Here is a 15,604-nt window from a genome sequence, read left to right as displayed (position 1 = left end):
CGCACTCCCTCTGGAGCGCTCTCGTAGTGCTCTCATACATATGAAGATCACATTCCTAACGCATGGCTAGTGAACGGCTGAAGTTATGAGGAGTGTGGGTTAGCTTCGCATCTCCGTCTGCAGCAACAAGGTTTAGCGACCTGTCTTCTCCCTTGGGTACCTCAGATAACTGAATTGGTGGCCATGGTGGCTGGCTCACTGCTTCCGGGTATGAGATGAGGCGGGAAAGTATCAGAGTTCCTAATCGCGAAGAACATTGCGTATCCTATGTGCAAGAGCTAATTCTGTTGCCTTCTTTGTATTAGGACGTTTCTCCTTTTCATACCTTGTGAGCACATAGACGCGCCAGACGGCCGTCTGGAAGCCCCCTTTCTGTTAAAGTCAAATAGTCACCACTCATATCTTGATATCACTGGACGAAAAGCCACAAAAGATACACTGAACTTTCTTCTATCATCATCTCATCCTACTTAGGAAACCAGATCCCTTCATAGTTTATCATTCCCGAGATCGGTAGTGTCCGGGTCTCGGGAATAACCCCGCATGCTATTCCCGAGGAGAGTCAATTTTGGGGAATTTATTCTCGATGCGGAGATGCGACAAACCCTTAATTCCACGAGCAATCAGCATTGTGATCAGCACGTGTCACGTCTAGCCAACATGACTGCAAAGGGTCGATCCCGGGCCTCAACCGCGCATGAACGTGAGAGTGAAGTTCTTGACAAGAAGTATGTCTCGACTCATAAATCTTCAAGATTTTATCTAACGAGTGGCGTCCAAGGAGGTTGAGGAATCGTCTTTCGCAGCGCGCATTTCGGCGCCGACAAGCAGATCGTCTGAGAGAGCTCCTGGATCATGCCGACGCCAGTGACAGACCGTACGATGAAACAGTCCGAGCATTGCAGGAGGAAAATAGCAACCTTCGGAGGAATCTCATCGAAGTGCAATCCAAGCTGGCCAGGTTGATTGTCAATATGCAAACGTTATCAGGCAATGTATCGACGGCTCTTGGTGAATCTCCTCAGAACGATCATGACAGCATTTCCAGCGAGCACCAATCGCAACCTGTTTCTAGTATTGTCAGCAATATGCCCCAAAAACTTCCATCAAAAGAGGCGAAGAACGGTTCTCCTGTGATGGAAGTTTCGCGCCCGAGGAACTTACAACCAGCACCATGCAACTATTCCCAATTCGATGACCTTCTGACAAGCCCTGCACCCTCCCTTGAAAACCTTTTCGAGAGTGCTTGTCCGTCATCTCAGTCCCCAGAAATGAACTTGGCTGCAAGTTTTAACACTCTTGCTCAGCAACTACCGAGCATTTGGTCCTTTGAATATCAAATGGGCACCGAGCCGTACGCGAACGCCCTGACTGGAAGCGAGGATTCCTGCATTACTCGTGGTCGCAACTGGATGGAGACAAATTCTCCATTCTCCGACCATATTCAAACCCTCCAGCGACTGTTGAAAGGAAAGGTGGAGAGGATCAGCCCCTCTTCGGCGCTTAATATCAATTTGTGCGTGGGTCACCATGAAAGATCTCGAACATTGTTAATTGCTTGACAGCTTCTACCATGAGGTCCTCATGGTCTTGTCCTTGTTCAATAGCATGACTCGGCCAGATGTCATGCGCTGGTATGCGAAAACGAGATTCTACCATATCGTCAACTTGACGGCCTGGCAAATCTACCCCTGCACACATACCTATAACGAGATTCATCCGCAATATCGCCCAACAAATCTGCAGTTGCAGTGTCAGTATCCAAAAGTCATCGATTGGATACCGTTCCCCACTATACGCGACCGTCTAATTCAACTCCATTCGGCAAATCCTCAGATCGACCAGATATTCTGTGATGCTGTAAGCAGCTACGTCGTCGAGGCGTGGATGTCCGACTTGATCCAAGGTTCCCCTGCGATCAAGGCGTACATCCGAGTCACCGATCTGGTTCCAAATATTGATTTTACGACACCAGCCAGTGAGGATGACTTGGTCGCTGCTCTTCCAGCACCCGACGTCGCAACTCTCTTCTCCTCGCCAATTTGTTCAAGGGCCGTTTTTAACCGGCTCAGCATGAACCGCGGAATCTCAAACTATAAGATTGATCCTGCCTTCTTCGGCAGCTATCCAGAACTCTATGATCATAATTTCGATGTTGCTGCCAAAGGCATCCCCTTACGACCAGATGTTCAGCTTCGATTGACCTATCCAATGCCTCTTGATTCTCAAACGTACCACACATATCGCAACTTCATTGATTTTTCTTATGACGCCCCCATGTGTACAACATTGCTTGCTTGTTGAGCTTGTTTGATTGATCTGTTTGAACATATGATGATATTAATAAGATTGAACTGTCTTTGCCCGATAACCTCGCCTTTCAATGCTGGTACCGGAAGGACACAAATCCCCCTCCGACACTACCTAAACTGAGCCAGAACCTTAAGCAGGTCCCCCGTCACACCCATAGCAGTGACATCGCCTCCAGCTCCCGCACCGCGGATTGTGAGCGGCATATCTCCGTACCTCTTGGTGTAGAAACTGATGATGTTATCACTGCCCTTGAGGGTGGCGATGGGATGCATCGGATCAAACCATTCCAGTCCAACCTTGACCTCTTTAGTAGCTACTTCAATGCTACCAACGAAACGCACAACCTTTCCTTCCTTCTGGGCTGCAATTTTCTGCGCCTCCATTTGGTTGTCGAAATCAAGAAGCTTGCTGACGAATTCATGACCACTGGCCACATCCTTGAGCTCATCCGGAATCAAACTCTGCACAGGGAACGAAGATGGAGATTCAATGGGGAGACCGGCAAGTCGACCAAGAATGGTCAACTTTCGCGCGACGTCGAGACCGTTCAGATCATCGCGAGGGTCAGGCTCGGTGAAGCCCAACTCCTTTGCCCTTTTCACATTGTCCGACCACTTGCCGCCAGAGCCCGAAGTTGGAGCGAATGAGTTGAAAAGGAAGGACATGGTACCGCTGAAGACACCCTCGATACGTGTGACTTCATCGCCGGTCTGTACGAGCTCCTTAATTGTCGAGATGATGGGCATGCCTGCACCGACAGACGACTCATGGAACACCATAGATCCACCCGACTTGGCTGATCTGAAGATATCCTGCCATAGCTCATAGCTTCCGGAGAAAGCTTTCTTGTTTGGGGTGATGATGCTGATACCCCTCTTCAGGAAAGCCGGATATGCCTCCGCTAGACTACTAGCACTGGTGTTATCAACGAGGACGACTTTGTGTGGTGCCCCGGCTAAGTATTCGATGATTTCGGGGATTTTCGGTGGTGGAGACCCTGTTGACTCCAATGTAGCGAGAGCGGTGTCAATATCAATCTCGGAGTAATCTTGGTGATATAAGGCTTTATCGATCATGGCAATATAGCACAGGCTCAAGTGGGTTGAAGGCGAGTTTTTTGACAACCAGGCCAGTTGAGAAACGAAGACCGATCCCACACCTCCAGTACCTGCAAGTACATCAGTCTTCAGATCAAGGTAAACTATGACAGAACAGTAGCCTACCAATAATGGCGATATTGACCTGTTTAGGTGCCATTTGAAAGATCTCTTCGGTCAAAAACAAAGGAATTAGATGTACAAAGCTTGCATGATCCTGGACAGGGAGAGCCAGATCTTTAAACATGAGTGGGGGTAGAACACCACCGTGTAACATAAAAGATCGCCCCAACCATCTAGCAGTGTATCTTTTTAGCTACTAAGCACTTAATGTCGTTGTATTGGTGACCCCAAAGGAGATTTGCATAGTTAGGTAACCGAACGCTTATGAACCCACTTCACCAACCTCCGTTCCTGACTGTAATCGACCACTGACGTAAGTATTTCCGGCACTACACTCTCGGGAATATCATTACTGCAGATGAGAAAAGTACCTGATTATGCCTAAAGAGTAATCATCAATGAGCTACAACTGATCTGCAAAATCCAGCATCGGACGGTGACCGACGGAGGTTGACCGTGGCCGATGGCAACCGAGCAATGACTCCGATTCTATGAATGAGGAGGTGGTTGGAGTCTACTATGGCATATAAAGCCCCAGGAATGTGGCATTCGTGTAAATCAGAGACTCTGAGTGAAGAAAGATATCGTCCCATCATGAGTTCGACAGCCACCATGACCAATTACGACCTGTTGCAGGTAATTACTTTTGAGACTTCGCCCTGCTTGAACCCTGTGCTAATTTTCATAGCTGAATGACCCATCGCTGCTTCATGAGGCTTCATTGCTGAATGGAAAATGGGTGCAAGCTCAATCGGGCAAGACATTCGATGTTGAAGGTGAGTGCCCCACTGATCCGTAAAAGCCGTCTAACATCCTAACCATAAACTACCAAGATCCCGGCTCCAGACAAGTCTTTGCCGCCTGTCCCACAAACGAAGTCGCCGATGTAGACCAATACGTCGTCACCTCCCAAAAAGCCTTCGAGGGCTACCGATTGGAGAACCCGCGCACACGAGCCAAGATTCTGCTCAAGTGGCACGAGCTGATCGCCAATGCACGCGAAGACATCGCCAAGATCATGGTCTACGAGACTGGCAAGCCCATGGTGGAAGCCCTCGGCGAAGTCGACTATGCCTTGGGCTTTGCATGGTGGTTCGCGGGCGAAGCTGAGCGCATTCGGGGCTCAGTTGCGCAGCCTTCAATCTCAGACCGGCGCACATTCGTCATTAAGCAGCCCATCGGAGTTAGCGTGGCTCTTGTCCCGTGGAATTTCCCAGTTGCTATGATTATCCGAAAGGTCGCTGCCGCTCTGGCCGCTGGGTGCTCGATGATCGTGAAGCCTTCGCCGGAGACTCCTCTCAGTGTTAATGCGCTTGCAGACCTTGCCATCCGCGCTGGACTGCCCGCTGGCGTTTTGAATGTGATTTCCACCGACAATGAGAATACGCCCGCTGTTAGCGAGAGGCTCTGCAAGCACCCTTTGGTGCGGAAGGTGACATTCACTGGAAGTACGAGGGTGGGCAGTATCGTGGCGAAGCACTGCAGCGAAGGGCTGAAGAAGGTCACCATGGAATTGGGTGGCAACTGCCCCTTCATCGTCTTCGACGATGGAGACCTCGAACAGGCCGTGAATGCATTGATGATTCTCAAATGGCGCACTGCGGGCCAGGCGTGTACACACGCCAATCGCGTCTATGTGCAAAGCGGCGTGCATGACAAATTCACACGGATGATTACCGAGGCAACGACTCAAAAGATTCGTGTCGGGCATGGAACTGATCCCTCAACGACGATGGGTCCTCTGACGACTAGCCGTGGCATTGAGAAGCTGGAGCGCCATGTGAAAGATGCCGTTAAGCGCGGCGGCAAGGTTCTCTGTGGTGGAAAGAAGCCTGCACAATTGAACGGACATTTCTTCGAGCCGACTATTATCTCGGGTATGACCTCGGAGATGCTGACTACCCGGGAGGAAATCTTCGGTCCGTTGCTGGGGCTCTATAAGTTTGATACGGAGGAAGAGGCTGTACAGATGGCTAACGATACTTCCATGGGGTTGGCCTCTTACTTCTTTACCAAGAGCGTTGATCGGACTTGGAGACTCCTCGAGAATCTCGAGGCTGGAATGATTGGCATGAATACAGGCAACTCGTCTTGCGCCGAGTCTCCGTTTGGCGGTATCAAGGAGTCTGGTTATGGCAAGGAAGCTGGCAAAGATGTTGCGATCGAGGAATACTTGATTTCCAAGACTGGAACTTTGACAGTTGGGGCATGAAGCCATGAAAGCTGATCTTGGAGATAAGATGGAACATGTATGACAACTAGAAATTGGGACATATGCTTTTTTAATGACAAGCGGTTCTAACCATGAAGTAAACTGAAAAGGGTGAAAGAAAAAATAAGTCCTAGGACCAGTAAATCCCCAGTCCCGAACTCCATTGCAAATTCTTTCTCTAATATTTGAAACATGGCATGAGTGTATGGCACACGGGATATGGAAATCATGCTTTATACTTCCAACAGCTTACAATATTCGAAAAGGATGACGAAAGAAAAGGCTTAGAGCTCATCCTTCCGAGTATCGTCCTGGGCCTTCTCCTTCTCCTTGGCCTTGCTCTTATCAGCCTCGGGCTTATCCTTCTTGCCCTTCTTGCTGCTGTTTTTCTTAGACTGCTTGCCAGCGGCCGCAGTCATGCGCTCATACATGCGGTTGAGAATGCGCTCGAACTCGCGCAGACGTGAGTCGATGTCCACGACAGTCAGAGCGGGGTCATCCGAGCCAGCGAGCTTTTCTTGAAGTGCGAGCTGGGCCTCGAGCCAGGGCTTGGTGGACTCGAAGGCCTGGGTCAGGGAGCTGAGGTCGCTGGGGGTAAAGAGGGTATACTTGGGGCCAGTGGGCTTGGCGCTAGCGGCCGACTTGGTGGTCTTTGAAGAAGCGGTGGTCGAGTATGAGTCATCATCAAGGTCCTCGAGATCATCAGAGGCAGCCGGGGTCGCGGCGGTGGCCGAGCTGGTCTCCGATTCAGTGGTCGAGGTGCTCGACGCGGAGAGGGAGGATGAGTAGCTCTCCTCGTCGGTGGCGATTTGACTCTCGATCAACTGCTTCATGGACTCGGCGTTCTTGAGCATGTCCCTGAGAAGCTCCACACGCGCCGGACGGTCGGTAGACTCCTTCATCCGCTTGAGAGCCGGGTTGACGATGGACTTCAAATCCTTCAGCTTTGACTGGAATTCCGCAGTCTTGGCATTATCGCTGTCTTCGTAGAGCCAGTCGCTAGCCTTGGCAACATTGTCCTGAAGGATGGCCAAGTCGTCGCCCTTGACAGCCTTGACGAACTCTTCGTTATCGGCGAGATCCCGGCTCCGGTAGATGAAAGCCTCCAGCTCATTGAGAGCCTCTTCGCGGAGAATACGATCGCGGTCAGAGGCATCAAAGGCCGACAGGCGACTGCGAATGCGACCCAGCTCAGAGGCAGAAGGAGTCTTAGTTCCAAGCGGGGTCGACTTCAAGCTGATGGGGATAATCTCAAGCTTGGGCTGTGTAGATGCTTTCGCAGCATCCTTAGCGGCGGTAGCAGTAGCGGTGGTGGCAGAAGAGGCGGTTGAGGACTCAGCTTCAGCCTCGAGAGTGATCGACTCGCTGGGCTCGCCATCTTCACCAAGAGGCTGCTGGTCTCCCTTTTTAGAGCCAAGACCAAAGAAGCCCTTGACATCGTCGACAATTCCCTTCTTCTCGGCCTCGACTTCGCAGCTCACATTGCCACTGGTGACTTCGGGAAGGCCATTTACGGGGCTGAGACGAATAGCGAATTTGGTTGTGATGTTTGCGGCTGCGCAGCCAAATGTATCCTTCAGCTTGTTCACAGACGCGGTAAGGTTTTGGGTTTCGACGCTTAGAACGGGTCGGCTGTCTCGACCCTGATCAATCTGCTGGTAGAAACTAAATTCAAAATCATCCAGGTTCTTCAGAGTGACCTGCTTCTCAGGGCCAACCTGGGAAGTGGCAGTGAATAGTTTCTGGGTTCGGTCCTTGCCATCCGAGTTCCACTTCAGCGTGATAGGGTACGAAGCCGCATCGTAGGCGCGGATGTCCTTGACACGGAAGCTGGGGCTGAGGGCAGCACCCTTGAAGGCGGCACCAAAGACAGCCGCCTCATCAGCGTTGACGTTGGTACGGAGCTTCTTGGACGAGCCGCAGACCTTCTCTAGCTCCCTTTGGACGAAGGGAGTGCGGATACATCCACCGTGCAAGACAATAGAGTCGATATTGTCCAGGTTTAGACCGGCGGCCTCCAGAGAGTCCTTCAGAGGAGCGCCAATACGAGCAATGTGATGTGCAGCCAACTTCTCAAAAGTGGCGCGGCTGATCTTGTACTTGAAGTTCAGGTCCTCGTCATACAGACCCTCGAAGCTGGTGGAAGTTTCGGTGTTGGCGCTCAGAACCTGTCGGACTTTTTCGGCATCCTTCCAGAGTCTCGCCATGGTCTTGCCGTGGGCCTTCACTTGTTCCGCGGTAACCTTGCCCTTAAGTTTCTTGTCATCGACCAGCTTCTCCACCATGTCGTTGACAATAAGGTCATTCAGGGAATCCCCACCAAGCGTCCTATCCCAACCAGCTCCCATAACATGAACTTCCTGGACAGTCTTGTTGAACTTGCCGAAATCCTTGACTTGGCGACTCTGAAAGCGCAACACGCTGGCGGTAGTCGATCCAGCACCCATGTCAAAGATAACATGGTACTCGGGCTTCTCTCCATCCGAGACACTAGGGAACTTCCGAGTAGTGGCGTAGTTCAATCCAACAGCCAATCCATCACTGACAAAAGCCTCGATGTTCAACCCGGCCAGTTCGGCCGCCAGCTCAAGACTTCTCTTCTCCTCCGCGGTGTAGAAGACAGGATAGGTGATGACGACATCACGAATATCCGAGCCCTTACCAGCCAGTATGTCTGCGTTGGACTTGACTTCCTGCAGTTGCATGGCCAGAATCTCCTCGACCAAGAACGCGTCCTTCTTCTCCGCCTCTCCGAGTCTGTTGCTGCGTAGGGCGACAGAACCGCGGCCATCAGGGGCACTCTCGAGCTTCAGGGCTGGAAACCGGCTCCAGTAGCCCTTGACCGTTTCGTCGTTTCCGTCATTGAATTGGACCCCCAGGAGGGTCTTCAGGTTGCTGTAAACATCATCCGGATACCGAGCCGCCAGGGCAAGCGCATTTCCGCCGTAGAATCGTTCAGGGAAAGGCGCGCTGGTGTCCCTTGTCGGCTTGAATGCGATGGCAGCTGTCTCCTTGCGCTTCGAATCCTTGGACAGAACGATCTCGAGGGGAATGCCGGGTTTCACGAGCGCGGCTTTCAGGTATTCGGTGCCGACATCGACTCCAATAACCGCAGATCCAGCAGCGGAAGCTTGTCCAACGAAGCTGATCAGGAAGATCAAGAAGGGAAAGATCACGAGGGAGAGGAAAGGGGAGGTCGGTAACCGTCGGTGGCCCGGGAGAGCCATGGTCTATGTCTAAGCTGCGCACTGAGATGAGCCAATTATTCATTCAAAGATTGGGCTCTCAAGGAGAGGTTCGGCGCACATTAATCCAGCTGTATATAAGCACAAAAGATCAAGCAGAAATCACCCCGCTCCACCAGATCGCTAAGCCGTGTGTTGGTGGAACGCTGGCCTTGCGCCAGACGGAAAGCGGATATTTTGCTATGAGATCGGTTCGAAATGGGCGGGGGAGGTTAGGATAAGGATTCGAAAGAAAATTGAAGGAGATGAAGATACGAATTCACATAAATCAAGCCATCCGGGCGCGAGGGATGCTGTGGCCACTTGTCAAAAGAAGCACACGGCGCATCTAAGGCCACGGGTCCGATCAGGATCTCCGGTGTTTGCACCGTTTGCACGTTGCCCATGCGCTTACGTCAGAGCCCTAGTCGGGTCCAACTGGGACGGGCCTATATACTCCGTACATCCAGCAAACATGTCGAATTAGCTGAAGCTGTAAACAAAAAGTGCTCAAAAGAATTGTTGGTTTACTGGTCTACTCAAGAAAGGTTGGAAAAGTATATCATCAGATTGAAGGCCAATTAAATCACTAACTAGATATTGTATTTGTAAGGAACGTCCGTGATAGTCAGAAACCAAATCAGAGAACCACCACCCTCTGCCGGGGTGGAGAGGGTGGATATTAGGGTATTAATACTGGGTCATCCACTTTCCCCCCAGTCCCAAGAATCCAATTTTTTTGGGTTTTTCTTTTTCCTTCGTATACTCTCGACCTCAACAATGCCATGTTGTCTATGGCTATATCACAAAGTTATTAAAGCAGCGCAAAGAAGACAGCAAGTCCGGGAATAAGACCGGCCAAGGACATCTTGTACTGAGAGGAGGCTCCGCTGAATTGGGATGTTTGAGCAGGCGCAGGCGGCGTGCTGGAAGAGGACGAAGGAACGGCGACAGATGAGGCCGGCACAGAAACGGCCGAAGACCCTTCAGGGACCGGTACGCTAGTTTCAGGAACAACGACAGGGCTGGAAGTAGGGACCACGACAGAGGTGGAAACAGGGACAACGATTGTTGAGCCAGGAACAGACGGAACAGAATTACCAGGCAGGGTAGTCGGCACGACGCATCCCTCGGTGCAAGTCACCACGGAGGTAACGGTCAAAGTGCTGGTCTGGGTCACCGGAGTGGTGACAATAGTCGAGCCACTAGTGATTGTGCTCCAGGTGACTGTCTAAATTAGCAACTAGGGTACTACTATATCTGCAGATTTTACTTACCAGGGCAGGTGGTCGTGGTGTAAGTAACCGTCATAGTAGTGACAGGAGGCGGCGTTGGCACTGTAGACGTTTCGCATGGGGTCGTCATTGAAGTCGTCGTTGTAGTAGACTCGCATGGGGTGGTTGTGGGAGTAGTCGTAGTAGTGGTCTCGCATGGAGTCGTCATTGAAGTCGTCGTTGTAGTAGACTCGCATGGGGTGGTGGTGGGAGTAGTCGTTGTAGTCTCACATGGAGTCGTCATTGAAGTCGTCGTTGTAGTAGACTCGAATGGGGTGGTTGTGGGAGTAGTCGTTGTAGTCTCACATGGAGTCGTCATTGAAGTCGTCGTTGTAGTAGACTCGCATGGGGTGGTTGTGGGAGTAGTCGTAGTAGTGGTCTCGCATGGAGTCGTCATTGAAGTCGTCGTTGTAGTAGACTCGCATGGGGTGGTGGTGGGAGTAGTCGTAGTAGTCTCACATGGAGTGGTGGTGGGAGTAGTCGTAGTAGTCTCACATGGAGTGGTGGTGGGAGTAGTCGTAGTAGTCTCGCATGGAGTGGTGGTTGGAGTAGTCGTAGTAGTCTCGCATGGAGTGGTGGTTGGAGTAGTAGTCTCACATGGAGTGGTGGTGGGAGTAGTCGTAGTAGTCTCGCATGGAGTGGTGGTGGGAGTGGTAGTCTCGCATGGGGTGGTGGTGGGAGTGGTAGTCTCACATGGAGTGGTGGTGGGAGTGGTGGTGGGAGTGGTAGTCTCGCATGGAGTGGTGGTGGGAGTAGTTGTAGTAGTCTCGCATGGAGTGGTCATTGGAGTGGTCGTAGTAGTAGTTTCACATGGAGTGGTGGTGGGAGTAGTCGTAGTAGTCTCCTCGCATGGAGTGGTGGTGGGAGTAGTCGTTGTAGTCTCCTCGCATGGAGTGGTGGTGGGAGTAGTCGTTGTAGTCTCCTCGCATGGAGTGGTGGTGGGAGTAGTCGTTGTAGTCTCCTCGCATGGAGTGGTGGTGGGAGTAGTCGTTGTAGTCTCCTCGCATGGAGTGGTGGTGGGAGTAGTCGTTGTAGTCTCCTCGCACGGGGTCGAGGTGGGAGTCTCAGTCTCACAGGGCGTAGTTTCACCACCCCAACCACCATCTCCACCTCCATCACCTCCATTTCCACCTGGGCCACCCCATCCGCTGTCGTCGCCGCCTCCGCTATTCCATCCACCACCATTGCCTCCGTCATCATCACCACCCCGGGCCACGACATTAAAGTCGGCGGCAGACTCTCTCGGCAGGACGCCAGCGGAGGTCAAGCTGGCGACAGCCAACAGAAGAACTGAAACAGCACGCATCTTGTATAGCAAACGAGAGGAATGCTAGGATAACCTGGTGTCAGGGCAATGCTTATCAACTAATCCTTGAAACGACAGGCAGTACCTAGGTAGGAACTAGGTAGGAACCGTAGCGAAAGAGTTCCTAGCACAGATTACTTTCCGAACCAGAAAGCTAGGAGGAGAGGGAGGTGCTTTATAGATTAAGTCCCCGACTGCAGCTGCTGTCTGGGCGGCCCGGGAGTCAGATGTTGACATCAGAGACCTTCTCTGGGCCCCGTTGATAGGGCCACCTCGATTCGACTGGCGCAAGAGTCGATCCATGCAGCCGTGGAATCAAAACATGGCTGACGAGTGGCAACCGGCTTGGGAAGTTAACCAGAATAGGCAAGCGGGTAAAAGGGTCATCGTCGACGGCCGGCCACGATGCGTAGTGAGCCGGGCTTCGATGCAGGGCCGACGCTAGCGAGAAGTACAACCCGGTTGGCTCAGCGACAGAGATTGAGACTCATCCAATGATCGGAGGGCTGGTCTCAGAATTGACCTCTGGTTCGCTCAATGGGGACAGTCTGTGTACAAGCGGCCAAACTCAAAGCGTCAACAGACCGACGCTTAAGCGGAATCGCGATGGAGCCGACGATACATGTCTGGACTTGGCACAATGCGACACGGAAAAGGCCCGCAAGATAGATCATCTAGGGGCTGGGGCCTGCGGGCCGTAGACCGGAGACCGGAGACCGGAGACCGGAGACCCATATTCGATACAACGGAATTGACTGTCGCTTTTCTCAGTCCGGGGCTGGGGTGAGATGGTGAGATGGCTTTCGGAGCCGCGTTCAATTAGAAAAATGTCCCCACGTCATGAGACCCAAAAGCAAGTTCAATGTGAGTTCCTAAAAAAGCTGGACGCCACATCTGGAAAAGATAAGATAGGTTTCACTTGTTGTCAGTGGGGTCAGCATTGTGTGTGGGGAAACCTTGCGAATAAGATCCGCCACAGCGAGTTAGCGTATATTCAATTCCAAGGCCCGTACTCCGTATGCCTCAGGAGCTAGCGATGAATTAAGTTCCATGAGGCGGAGGTCCAGTCGGGGAATAATCCGCGAATTGTGATATCCGTGCATTAGGCCAGGCTTGGATGACTTTTGCTTTTTCGCTTCGTGTTTCTTTTCCGGGTCCTGAAAGTGCGCCGCTTCAGGCCACGAGTTCTTGCAGTCCACTTCCCCTCATCTTTGTCTTAGCAATAATCAGGGCACGGAAACAGTGCATATCCGTGGAACCGGCAAACTCACCGGGGCTACCCGCTAATCAAAATGAAGCTAAATTGGGCTTGAATGCCACGCTGTTGGGCGTCGGTCCCTGAGCTCCTGCAGGTAACGTTACACGACAGAGCACCCACGCCGGGCTCGAAAAAGGGTGATGCTAAGCTGATGCTTGGACTGTAGACTCGGGTTGCGGTGTGGTACAGCACGAATTGGATAAAGATACAAAGGCACGTCGTTGCAGGGAACTTCCCTGCAGCCCACGCGATTGGTGCGATACCCATTCAACAATTTCAACATTCACAGCTCATGATGTCACATCGCTTGGGCCCATTGTTGGCGTCCATGTTTTCTGTTTTCTTTTCCCCTGCGTCTTGGCCGTGGCTCGATGTCTCGGAGATTTCCCATAGTAACTGCCCCGCGCTTCTGTTGTCATCCCCGACCAGGTGCTTTGGCGCACCTGATTTATGGCCTCTCGGTGCATTGGGGATTCCAAATTGGCCCAGTTACACCCCAGGTGGCCGTGCGATTGGCAAGATTTGAGATATGATGCATGGTCAGAAGCATAGCACCAGTTTCCCCAATGGGTTTGAAGTGATCCCTGAATGGTGTATTTCGTGCAGGGATCTTGACCGGAAACGGGAGATGTCGCGAGAGCCAGAGTTCGTGTGAGGGGTCGCCTCATCTCCCATGGAAACGACCCGTCTTACTCGGGACGAGATGTCCAATCCATGTCTTAAACTCTGCAAGAGCCACGATGCGGCACTGATAGGAGATCAAGCTCACCGCGATCATCACTTGGGGTACTTAATTAGCTACACTACGGGGTGGCTGGAGTATACATTGCATCTCGTATTCCTGAGGCTTTTCATGACTCAACGCATTGAACCCCAGCCCCTGGAGACGACGGCCATTGGGCACTAAATTTGACATACAACTGGCAATGGGAAACAACCGCATGTCTTAACTCAATTCGGATCCACGCGAGAATTCTCGGTGAATTGTCGCCCCACAGTTGGCGAGAACAATACCCCTTCAAGGACAGGATGAGGTCCATGCTCGTTGAGACCGGCACTCTGTCTAATCATCGTCGTCCTCTGACCCACTACTCCACCCAGTCTCGTAAGATTCTCGAATCTCCCCTAGTCCATTGATCATCGCCTCGCGCTCATCAACTGAGAGCATTCGTGCGGTAGTCCTCTCAATGGCCTTGATTCTATCGGCTGTCCGGCTCGACGCGGTCAAAGCGGCGAGAACACTCACTCCGGAACCGGACTGTGATTTAGGATACATTCCCTGGGGGAAGCTATCAAGAATGGGTAGGCGAAGGGGGGTGCGGTAGCTATAATTGTGTGCCTTGTTAGCCGGGAGACTCGAGACATTGTCAGGCAGTGGAAAAACCTACCTCTGGAGCATGGGCTCTGAATTGAATAACCTGAGCTTGCGAATGTGCCCAAGCTCTGCTTCTGTTGCCTCTGTAGGGTCTTCAGGCTCATCTCCTCGCATTACCTGGACTTGATTGAAAAGATGCGCAGATTTGCTGCTCTCGCCGCCATAAGTAAAGTCAATATCGAAATCGTTTTCCGCCTTGGACGATCCATCCTCTTTGGTCGGTAATTTACGTCCGTGCTGTCCAGGGTTGAGTGTGGTTTGCAGTTCATAGATATTGTGAGTCCCGTCATCTCCAGTCAAAGAAGACTCGAAATCATGGTACGGTCGGAGCCGGGACGGTAATGTCACGGTCTCAACCGCGGAGCTGATTAGTGCCGTGGTTTGCCAGTGTGAGCGACGGTCCACTTGAAGGTAGCTGGGAAGCTTGGGAGGCAGATCCATAATGGGCACGTAAAGGTTAGACTGGGGCGAGATCGAGTATATCGACTTGGCCTTGTTGGTGTCTTTCTTCAGTTGTTGGTGCTGTACCGTGAAAGGTAAGTATATCTCTTCCATCAGAATTGAAGGGTTCGACATACCCGCTGGACCTTGGTTCCATCCTCAATGGCCCAGACCCAGATACTCTTCTTTCCATATTCGTCACGAAGCCTGTCGATATACCGTGCGGTAAATCCACCCCAGGCATCGTCTGCCCCAGAAAAAAGTTGCAGTGCTCGCAGTTGGTCACATTCCTCCGCAAATGGCCTCACGTCCCGATCCAACAGATCATGTTCTTTGTCAAGATCATTGAAGAGCTCTTCGCCCATATTCCAATCCTCGAAAGGCATAATCTGAGAGTTCAGTTCATATTCATTCATCTGAACGATGGACCGAGGATGGTAGAAGACTCTGTTGTAGTCGGACCAGTAGCGCACAGTTTCCGATGTTAGTCGGGGAGCGGAAGTGCCCAGATCTAAACTTTTTTGATAGTCGCTTTGCAAAATGGGGGCTTGCCTCTGTACGACCTCTTGGCCGTCCCTGAAATACATGAGCATACCATTGAATGCATGTCAAGTCTTGTTCAGAACCTACCAGAGACCCTGACCACTGGCATCCTCGCTTAGCTCGTACAGCGCATTGTATTTGCGCAGTGTGCCGAATCCACCTTTCAGGTCATAGATAACTGTCCGCGGAGTGAAAGTCTCAGAACCATCTGCACCAACTCCTGGTCGAAAATGGACATCATGGTCTATTGGTGTCTCTTCACTTTCGTTGTATGTGAAATAAGATTCCTATTTATGTATCAGACGACGAAGATATCGAGAAAAAGGCGTACACTACCTGGAGATTCCAGAAATGAGTTGCAAGGTAGTTGGCACGTTGGCCCAGCTGTAGTGTCACGATCTCATGCATGTTTGCTGTGATCACCGACTGTGTGGCATC

The 15,604-nt window shown here is 51.7% G+C and overlaps 7 protein-coding genes across 7 annotated transcripts; 2 read left to right on the top strand and 5 right to left on the bottom strand.

The window, feature by feature from the left end:
- Nucleotides 1-660: 660 nt before the first annotated feature.
- N7498_005837 (bZIP transcription factor) lies at nucleotides 661-2,304 on the top strand (the record flags this gene model as incomplete). Its single annotated transcript, XM_058452899.1, has 3 exons — nucleotides 661-728; nucleotides 782-1,516; nucleotides 1,566-2,304. The coding sequence occupies 3 exons, from the start codon at nucleotides 661-663 to the stop codon at nucleotides 2,302-2,304; spliced, it is 1,542 nt and encodes a 513-aa protein (XP_058309437.1).
- Nucleotides 2,305-2,420: 116 nt separating this feature from the next.
- N7498_005836 (homoserine dehydrogenase) lies at nucleotides 2,421-3,389 on the bottom strand (the record flags this gene model as incomplete). Its single annotated transcript, XM_058452898.1, has 1 exon — nucleotides 2,421-3,389. One exon carries the CDS (start codon nucleotides 3,387-3,389, stop codon nucleotides 2,421-2,423), a length of 969 nt encoding a protein of 322 aa, XP_058309436.1.
- Nucleotides 3,390-4,145: 756 nt separating this feature from the next.
- Nucleotides 4,146-5,745, top strand: N7498_005835 (NAD-dependent succinate-semialdehyde dehydrogenase; the record flags this gene model as incomplete). The annotated part of the gene is made up of 3 exons (XM_058452897.1): nucleotides 4,146-4,169; nucleotides 4,222-4,309; nucleotides 4,367-5,745. The coding sequence occupies 3 exons, from the start codon at nucleotides 4,146-4,148 to the stop codon at nucleotides 5,743-5,745; spliced, it is 1,491 nt and encodes a 496-aa protein (XP_058309435.1).
- A 284-nt stretch (nucleotides 5,746-6,029) lies between these two features.
- Nucleotides 6,030-8,972, bottom strand: N7498_005834 (Hsp70 family protein; the record flags this gene model as incomplete). The annotated part of the gene is made up of 1 exon (XM_058452896.1): nucleotides 6,030-8,972. One exon carries the CDS (start codon nucleotides 8,970-8,972, stop codon nucleotides 6,030-6,032), a length of 2,943 nt encoding a protein of 980 aa, XP_058309434.1.
- Nucleotides 8,973-9,783: 811 nt separating this feature from the next.
- N7498_005833 (uncharacterized protein) lies at nucleotides 9,784-10,440 on the bottom strand (the record flags this gene model as incomplete). The annotated part of the gene is made up of 2 exons (XM_058452895.1): nucleotides 9,784-10,174; nucleotides 10,247-10,440. 2 exons carry the CDS (start codon nucleotides 10,438-10,440, stop codon nucleotides 9,784-9,786), a joined length of 585 nt encoding a protein of 194 aa, XP_058309433.1.
- Nucleotides 10,441-10,545: 105 nt separating this feature from the next.
- Nucleotides 10,546-11,549, bottom strand: N7498_005832 (uncharacterized protein; the record flags this gene model as incomplete). The annotated part of the gene is made up of 2 exons (XM_058452894.1): nucleotides 10,546-10,697; nucleotides 10,739-11,549. 2 exons carry the CDS (start codon nucleotides 11,547-11,549, stop codon nucleotides 10,546-10,548), a joined length of 963 nt encoding a protein of 320 aa, XP_058309432.1.
- A 2,321-nt stretch (nucleotides 11,550-13,870) lies between these two features.
- Nucleotides 13,871-15,574, bottom strand: N7498_005831 (misato family protein; the record flags this gene model as incomplete). Its single annotated transcript, XM_058452893.1, has 5 exons — nucleotides 13,871-14,132; nucleotides 14,196-14,704; nucleotides 14,761-15,199; nucleotides 15,254-15,453; nucleotides 15,503-15,574. 5 exons carry the CDS (start codon nucleotides 15,572-15,574, stop codon nucleotides 13,871-13,873), a joined length of 1,482 nt encoding a protein of 493 aa, XP_058309431.1.
- Between the last annotated feature and the right edge of the window lie 30 nt (nucleotides 15,575-15,604).

Source organism: Penicillium cinerascens, assembly GCF_028974065.1.
Source record: "Penicillium cinerascens strain IBT 15544 chromosome Unknown contig_5_segment0_segment0, whole genome shotgun sequence".
In the NCBI taxonomy this organism is placed as follows: domain Eukaryota; kingdom Fungi; phylum Ascomycota; class Eurotiomycetes; order Eurotiales; family Aspergillaceae; genus Penicillium; species Penicillium cinerascens.
Note: the sequence above shows the minus strand (reverse complement) of the source record. Positions and strands in the feature narration are given on the sequence as shown.